This window comes from Loxodonta africana, unplaced genomic scaffold, assembly GCF_030014295.1.
Source record: "Loxodonta africana isolate mLoxAfr1 unplaced genomic scaffold, mLoxAfr1.hap2 scaffold_428, whole genome shotgun sequence".
Lineage (NCBI taxonomy): Eukaryota > Metazoa > Chordata > Mammalia > Proboscidea > Elephantidae > Loxodonta > Loxodonta africana.
The window spans coordinates 124,879-134,067 of record NW_026975142.1 but is presented as its reverse complement, the minus strand read 5'-3'; the positions used below and the strand labels follow the sequence as shown (position 1 = coordinate 134,067).

The following is a 9,189-nucleotide window of genomic DNA, read 5'->3' as shown; positions in this document are numbered from 1 at the left end:
GTTTTTAGAGTCACTGTGACTGACTGGACAGAATCTAACAACAACATTAGAAATAGAACTAACCCCTCTAAAAAAAAAAAAAAGAAAAGTGCAGAAAGGATAGATTGGAAGCAGGTAGGTTTGTGCAACTCTTCAAAAGAAATTGAAATTAGTTTTATTTTATTAGTTTAAATTCCTTTCTTTGTTGTCATGGATTGAATTGTGTCCCCCCAAAATATGTGTCATATAGGTTAGGGCACGATTCTCACTATTGTGTGGTAATCTTTTATTTTGTGGTTTTCCTATGTGTTATAAATCATAATCTCTGCCTGTGGTTAAAGAAGATTATGGTGGGGAAACACACCCTTGCTCAGGTCACGATGTAAAGGGAGTTTCCCTGGGGTGGGCCTGCACCACCTTTTATCTTACAAGAGATAAAAGGCAATGGAAATAAGCAGGGGAACGACTTCCTACCATCAAGAAAGCAGTGCCTGGAGCAGAGCGCATCATTTGGACCTAGGGTCCCTGCTCAGAGAAGCTCCTACCTAGTCTTGGGGAAGGTTGATAAGAAGGCTGATAGAGAGAGAGAAAGCCTTCCCCTGGAGCTGAAGCCCTAATTTGGACTTTTAGCCTACTTTATTGTGAGGAAATAAACTTTTCTTTGTTACATCCATCCATTTGTGGTATTTCTGTTACTGCAGCACTAGAGGACTAAGACTTCTGTTAGAATTGTTGGTATGTACTGAGAGTAAGGGGGGTGGTATAGAAAAGTATGAAGAAATTCAAAGGGTATGAGATAATAGGTACGTGTAGACTAATACACAGAAAGTCAATTTAAGAAAAAATCCAATCTCCTGGACAAAAGTAAGTGGCTGTTTTCAATATGATAAGTTTGTAATTGCTTACTTTTGCCTGGTTGCTGTTCTTGTCACCTCAGACACAATTGTGAAGAGAACATTTCAAAATACCCAGATTTTGATGTATCTGGAGAGAAATAAGACCAGGATGTTTGGGATGTTGACAAGAATAATTGTAGTAATAATCATGAAGTCTAAGGTGGGCAGGGGAAGAATTAAATAAAGGAGGTAACAAAATAAAAGAAAAATAATTAGTGGAAAATAGTGATGTCAGTGGCATCTTGGTATGAGAAGTTGTTTTGTCATTTCTGAGATGTTAAAGGGAAGGGCAAATGTTTGTGATCTTAAGGTAATGTTTTAATTTTGGATTTGTAGCAGTCAATCAATTTCCAGATAAAACAAGATCCAAGATGGAGCCATGAAAGTTGGAAGTTCAAGCGTATTGGTGTTGGAGCCATTGACATCAAGATTTTGAGAACTGTAGAAGCATTGTATTAAATGTGTGGTCTGTGCAGGCACTGATGTCAGCTTTATGGAAAAGAGACAGAATGATCTTGGTGCCAAAATCTTCAATAAATAAGGAGTGACCTGGGCATAAGTAAGTGACAACAATGAAGACAGGTATAAACTTCAAAGCATCAGAAGAGTTTACTCAATGCAAGATGATGAATCATATCTTATCTCAAGCAAATGTGAAATCTGTGGAGAGTTACAAATTGAGCAGCCTGCAGAGAGGTGGCCTGAAGAGAAGCAGGTCTTCAAGTGGGAGCCAAGTTTTAGTTTAAGCAAGGGTGGGTAAAATGATTAAAGATGTTGGAGAGAACAAAATAAAAATGATATTAAATTTATGGTCCAGAGATCAAGAGTATTCAAAATTTTCATATTGACTCTTTGGGAATCAATTTTTGGATTTTATTTCCCTTTAATTACATTTTTTCAATTTATTACACTTTTATTTAAGGTATTCTCATAACTTTAAAACATATTTTGACATCTGTGTTCAAAAAACTCTATTTCCTTCTATTAAAATTAGATTACTTTAACAATTCTTCACATAATTTAATATTTTGAAATTTCTGCCTAGAATACATGCCTTTATTCTGAATGCAGAACTAGCCTGAAGTTTCTCCTGGTGGGTCAGAGCCATCTTCTAACATCTGTTTGATGATTGCCTGCAGACCCAAATTATTTGCAACTGTGATCTGGAGGGATTTATTGTGATTTTTCCATGGCCAAAGGCAACCATTCAGAGGTGACTCAATTCATCCTCTTGGGACTCACAGATAACCCAGACCTTCAGGCCATTCTCTTTAGTGTCTTCCTAGTGATCTACTTAATTAGTGTCCTGGGTAATCTTGGTTTGATTGTGCTAATCCAAATCAGTCCTCAGCTTCACACACCCATGTATTTTTTTCTCATACACCTAGCTTTTGTTGATTTTTCTTTTACTTCATCTGTCACCCCAAACATCTTAGTGAACTTTTTGTGTGAAGTTAAAAGTATAACATTTTATGCATGTGCCACTCAGGTGTGTTGCTTTATCACGTTTGTAGTTTGTGAAGTCTACTTGCTCTCAATCATGGCATATGATTGGTATGTTGCCACCTGCAACCCTTTACTCTATGTCGTTCTCATGCCTAGGAAACTTTGTATTCAGCTGGTTCCTAGCACATATGTTTATGGTTTTACTGTGGGTCTTGTACAGACAGTGATGACATTCTGTTTGTCTTTTTGTGACTCCAATATGGTCAACCACTTCTACTGTGACGATGTCCCTTTGGTTGCTTTGGCCTGCTCTGACACTCAAGTCAAAGAGCTGATGTTATTAATCCTTGCTGGGTTCAATACACTTTTCTCTCTACTGATTGTGTTAATTTCCTATGGCTTCATTGTCTTAGCCATCCTTAGGATCCACTCTGTTGAAGGAAGACAGAAAGCCTTTTCCACCTGTGTGTCCCACCTGACCTCCATGACAATATTTTATGGTACCCTTATTTTTATGTACCTCCAGCCCAAGTCAAGCCATTCTCTGAACACGGATAAATTTGCTTCCATGTTTTATGTAGTGGTGATTCCCATGCTAAACCCACTGATCTATAGCTTGAGAAACCAGGAGGTAAAAAATGAGCTGAAGAGAAATATGGAAAAGTTGTGTTTGGCTATCAGATAAATGAAGAACCACAGGGCAGGGCTCAGGAAACTTTGAGTTATGGCTTTTCTAGTGTCACAGTGTTGGTAAATGACAAAGCCAAACCCATCACTTCAAATGTTCAGACTCACATTTCTGAGGTATACCTCTGAAGACTCTAGGGGAGTGAGACCCACTGTTTATTCCCAGTGACTTTTCACATGAAATACATTTTATAAATTTTATTTGGATTGTTGAAAGAAGAGAGAAAGAGAGGGAGGGAAGGGGGCAAAGAGAGAGAAATCCGTCTTGGCCGTGAAATCCTTCATCAATAGAGAATTGGGAAATATTTATTTTACCTGAAATCCATGTGAAATTGAGAAATTCAAGTTACAGTAAAGTAGGTGAATATCTGGTATCTTATATTGAAAATCTGCTGCGTAGATCATCTAGAAAACATGCCAAAGTTTAATAGCAGGAATTTCGAGTTTGAGCGCTCCGCATAGTTTTCCTAACCCTGCACTGTCTGGGCACCCGGCTGGGAAGGGCAGCACCAGCAGAGCTAACCTGTCATTGAGCATTTCGTTGCATTGACCCTGTACCCGTCTAGATCGCTGAGCAACTTCAAACCGCTGTAACTCAGCCGCCTGTTATATGTGAGTGTGTGGTTAGGCTTATTGTACACAAGCGTGTGGTTAGAACTTGGATTCTTCATTCAAACATTTTGGCTAACAATTTTCGCTTTACCAATTAATGTGATGAGAGAGTTAGTTCACATTTCTGTGTCTCAACTGCCTCATCTGCAAAAGGTAGTAAGAGCTCCTTTCTCTTAGGCTGATTGTGAGTAGAACTGCACCACAGAGTTTCGAAGAAGCCCTTCCAGGATTCGAATTGCTGGCCTTTTGGTTAGCAGCTGAGCTCTTAACTACTGTGCCACTAGTTCTCTGATTGTGAGAAGTAGATCAGGCTATAAATTTGAAGGACATTGCACAGTTCCTAACACATAGAAGCAATTCATAAATGTTGAGTATTTCATTTAATTATTAACATTATAATTGCATAGATGTTTCCTTTGATTTGGTCTTAGAAAATGCAGTAGACATTTTGAAAATGGTTGTCCACATGATAAATTTCATTTTGTTGTTGTTGTTGTTGTTAGGTGCTGTCAAATCGATTTCGACTCACAGCAATCCCATGCACAACAGAAGGAAACACTGCACCGGTTTTGCTCCATCCTCACAATTGTTTCTATATTTGAGTCCATTGCTGCAGCCACTGTGTCAATCCATCTCCTCAGGATCTTCCTCTTTTTCATTGACCCTCTAATTTACCATGCATGATTTCCTTCTGGAGAGACTGATCCCCTCCTGGTAACATGTCCAAAGTATGTGAGACGTTATCTTGCCATTCTTGCTTCTAAGGAGCATTCTGTCTGTACTTCTTCCAAGACAGATTTGTTTGCTCTTTGGAAGTCCGTGGTATGTTACATATCCTTCGCCAGCACTAACGTTCAAAGGCATCAGTTTTTCTTTGGTCTTCCTTCCTCGTGCATATGAGGCAATCGAAAACGCCATGGCTTGGGTCAGATGCACCTTAGTCCTCATGGCTACGTCTTTGCTTTTCAACACTTCAAAGAGGTCTTTTGCAGTTGATTTTCCCAATGTTGAGCGTCTTTTGATTTCTTGATTGCTGCTTCCTTGGGTGTTGATTGTAGATACAAGTTAAATGAAATATTTGACACGGTCAATCTTTTCTACATTTTTCATGATGTTGCTTATTGGTCCAGTTGTGAGGATTTATGTTTTCTTTATGTTGAGGTGTAATCCATATTGAAGGCTGTGGTCTTTGATCTTCAACGGTAAGTGCTTCAAGTCCTCTTCCCTTTCAGCAAGCAAGGTTGTGTCATCTGCATAGAGCAGGTCGTTAATGAGTCTTCCTCCAGTCCTGATGCTGTGTTCTTCTTCATATAGTCCAGCTTCTTGGATTATTTGCTCAGCATACAGATTGAACAGGTATGGTGAAAGGATACAACCCTGATGCATACCTTTCCTGACTTTAAACCACTCAGTATCCCCTTGTTCTGTTTGAATGAATGTCTCTTAATTTCATATAGATTCCTCACTCCACATTAAGTGTTCCAGAATTCTCGTTCTTTTGAAATATTATCCATAATTTGTTATGATCCATACAATTGAATGCTTCATCATAGTCAATAAAACACAGGTAAAATCTTTCTGGTATTCTCTGCTTTACTAACATACACATTTACTAACATACACGTAGCTGATATCTAGATGAATCAGGTATTACTAATCCAGTTTTCTCAAACCACAAAGTTCAATTTTTAGATATTTTCTATACTTCCAAGTAAGTTGTACAATGTTGGATATATATTTTAAATTGAACAATGATTCACAAAAAGTCACTCAGAAAATATATGTGAATTAAAAATTTTACGTAAGTTCAAAAATACTCAGAAAGATAGATAAGCCTGAGTCTGGCACAGAATCTGGACCCTCCCCAGGTGTTGGTCATATACTCAGAAAAATAAAGTAAAGGGGAAGGTTATCACGCATACGGGGCCAGCTCTTCTGCCTTCATCATCCTGTCATCTGCTAGCGAAATTAACTTCAAGTATGTCTGGGAACCTCCCGATTGCCCCCATAGCAAGATTCTTAGCTCTTCCTATAAAATATAACTGAAATTCCACTTTGAAACTTTCATGTCACTGGGCCCCATCTACTCAATTGTCTTGGTTTAGAACATGAGAAAAGGACACTGAAAAACTCTGATGCACAATTTTCTTATCTGTATGTATGGCCTGTAGGAGAAATGATCTGTAATGGATCTGAAGCTGTGTGATTACTAAGCTAGTAAAATGCCAACATCCTATGCTTGGCTACAGACCAAATTATGTTCCAAGAGGAAGGCATGAAAAAAAGTAAATATGTAGTATATAAATATAAACTAGTAGTTTGAAACCACCCACCAGCTCCGCAGGAGAAAGACCTGGAAATCTGCTCCCTTAAAGATTACAGTCAAGAAAACCCTGTGTTTTTGTTGTTGTTGCTCCATGCCATTGAGTCAGTTCAGACTCATAGTGACCCTACGTACAACAGAATGAAGCACTGCCTGGTCCTGCACCATCCTCACAATACTTCCTATCCTTTAGCCCATTGTTGTAGCCACTGTGTCAATCCATCTTATCAAGGGTCTTCCTCTTTTTTGCTGACCCTCTACTTTACTAAGCATGATGTCCTTCTCCAAGGACTGATTTCTCCTGATAACATGTCCAAAGTATGTGAGACATAGTCTCACCATCCTTGCTTCTAAGGAACATTCTGGTTGCACTTCTTCCCAGACAGATTTGTTCATTCTCTTGGCAATCCATGGTATTTTTAATATTCTTTGCTAAAACCACAATTCAGTTTGTCAATTCTTCTTCGGTCTTCTTGATTTATTGTCCAGCTTTTGCATGCATATGAGGTGATTGAAAACACCATGGCTTGGGTTAGGTGCACTTTAGTCCTCAAGGGGACATCTTTGCTTTTTAACATCTTGAAGAGGTCTTTTGCTGCAGATTTGCTCAGTGCAACGTGTTGTTTGATTTCTTGACTGCTGCTTCCATGGGTGTTGATAGTGAATCCGAGTAAAATGATACCCTTAACCATTTCAAGCTTTTCTCTGTTTATCATGATTTTGCTAACTGGTTCAACTGTGGGGATTTTGTTTTCTTTACATTGATGTGTAATCCATACTGAAGGTTGTGGACTTTGATATTCTTTAGTAAGTACTTTCAAGTCCTCTTCACCTTCAGCAAGCAAGGTTGTGTCATGTGCATATGGCAGATTGTTAAAATCTTCCTCTGATCCTGATCCCAGGTTTTTCTTCATATAGTCCAGCTTCTTGGTTTATTTACTCAGCATGTAAATTGAATAACATGGTGAAAGAGTACAACTCTGAGGCATACCTTTCCTGATTTTAAACCATGAAGTATCCCCTTCTTCTGTTCAAAGGATTGCCTCATGATCTATGTATACATTCCTTATGAGCACAGTTAAGTGTTCTGGAATTCCCATTCTTCACAATGTTATCTGTGATTTGTTATATTCCACATAGTCAAATCTCTGCATAGTAAATAAAATTCAGGTAAACATCTTTCTCAAATTCTCTGCTTTCAGCCAGAATCCATCTGACATCAGCAATGATATCCCTGGTTCCACGTCCTGTTCTGAATCTGGTTTAAATTTCTTGCAGCTCCCTGTATATGTGCTGCTGCAGTCACTTTTGAATGGTCTTCAGCAAAATTTTAGTTGTGTGTGATATTAATGATATTCTATGGTTTTCACATCCGGTAGGATCACCCTTTCTTGGGAATATGCATAAATATGGATCTCTTAGAGTAGGTTTGCTACGTAGCTGTCTTCCAAATTTCTTGGCATAGGCGAGTGAGCACTTCCAGGGCTGCATCCATTTCTTGAAACATCTCATTTGGTATTCCATCAACTCCTGGAGCCTTCTTTTTTTGCCAATGCCTTCAGTGCAGTGTGGACTTCTTCCTTCAGCACTATTGTTTCCTGATCACATGCTACCACCTGAAATGGTTGAATGTCGACCAATTCTTTTTGGTATACTGACTCTGTATATTCCTTCCTTCCTCTTTTGAAGATTTCTGCTTCTTTTAATATTTTCCTCATAGAATCCTTAAACATTGCAACTTGAAGCTTGAATTTTTTCTTCAGTTCTTTCAGCTTAAGAAATGCTGAGTAGGTTCTTCCTTTTTGATTTTCTACCTCCAGGTCTTTGCACATATCATTGTAATACTTTGTCTTCTCAAGGTGCCCTTTGAAATTTTCTGTTCAGCTCTTTTACTTCATCATTTCTTCATATGACCCACAGAGTTGCTGTGAGTTGGAATGGACTTGAAGTTATCTAACAACAACAACAACAATTCATTGTCTATACCTCAATATTACCTTGAGGGGATTAAAAATATATAAAAGGATTATGGGCTTCTTTAAACTAATTCTTAAATAATAAATAGATTTCAGGGCATATGAAGGACTTAGAATTTAGTCTACAAAAAAGGTGTAAATTAAACTCCATGAGGATAATTACTTTCTAAATGTATTCCAGAATAATTATGATAAAAAATAATCCTGTCATCATATTAAGCTATATTTTCAAGGAATTTTAACTTCATTCATTTTTAAATTGTATGTTTTTTGATAAAAGGATTAAAGACCACTTAATTTATTTACTCTGTAAATCTCATTTTTCACATACTGAACTTACATGCTTGGCTATGACTTATCACCTGTGTAATTTGGATAAGTCATTTACATTCTTTATGTTTCACTTTTCACATTTTTAAAACTGTAAATAATAATCACATGCACTTCTTGGTACTAATAAGAGGATTAAACGAATGGATAAATGCTACACACGTAGAATAGAGGCAACTAATGGCAAACAATAAATGCTAGCCATTCTATTGCTATTATCATTATTATAATAAATACTATAGAGATTTTAGAACTCTGTGATGCTCTTTTGTTCAAATATAGTGTTTAAAAATCTTATATTCTACAGAGGGGTCTCTGTTCTGTTTATAACAAGGCAGTCTTTACTCAACCAGCTGAAAATTGTTGAAAAGTAGCTGAGGCTGAGAAAATCTAATACAAAGTCTAAAAGCTTTAATACCAGTATTCAAAAACAATCACTTTGTTTTTTATTCAAATTATACTACTAATCCATTGTGGACACAAAATAATAATAATAATACCCTTGTTTACAAGAAAAGTCATTGTGATATGGTTAATGTCTCAGGCAGTATTGATAATAAACTATTTATTAAGCCTCCCTTGGTTTTCAGCCATTGTGCAACAGTATTTACATAGATTTCTATCTAAATTTTCATACTGAGACAGGAGTTGGAATCTACTCCAGACTCAACAGCAAAAAATGCAGCCTCACCAACCTCTTAAGTTTGTTTGACTGGAATAATTCGGGCTACTTGATTAAGTGCCTGGCCAAACAATTAATCCTTAGCAGAACCCAGTAAGTTGAGTTCTAATATTTCTAAAATTGGATACAAATGGACGCACAGTTTAAGTCAGTTGTCCAAGAATACACAGCTAATAAGGAAAGGAAATTGTATTCAAACTCAGGCAGTCTTATTCCTGAGCCCTAAGAGTTAACAAAAATTTGCTCCTGCCTTTGCTT

General features: G+C 37.4%; 1 protein-coding gene across 1 annotated transcript; it reads left to right on the top strand.

Moving 5' to 3' along the window:
• The first annotated feature begins 2,038 nt into the window (after nt 1–2,038).
• Nucleotides 2,039–3,006, top strand: LOC135229613 (olfactory receptor 5AL1-like). The gene has a single exon (XM_064279062.1). The coding sequence runs from the start codon at nt 2,065–2,067 to the stop codon at nt 3,004–3,006; it is 942 nt and encodes a 313-aa protein (XP_064135132.1). The 5' UTR covers nt 2,039–2,064.
• The last annotated feature ends 6,183 nt before the right edge of the window (nt 3,007–9,189 follow it).

What these genes read in the sequence shown, in the direction of transcription:
- LOC135229613 (XM_064279062.1), top strand. Translation starts at nt 2,065, where the DNA reads ATGGCCAAAGGCAACCATTCAGAGGTGACTCAATTCATCCTCTTGGGA.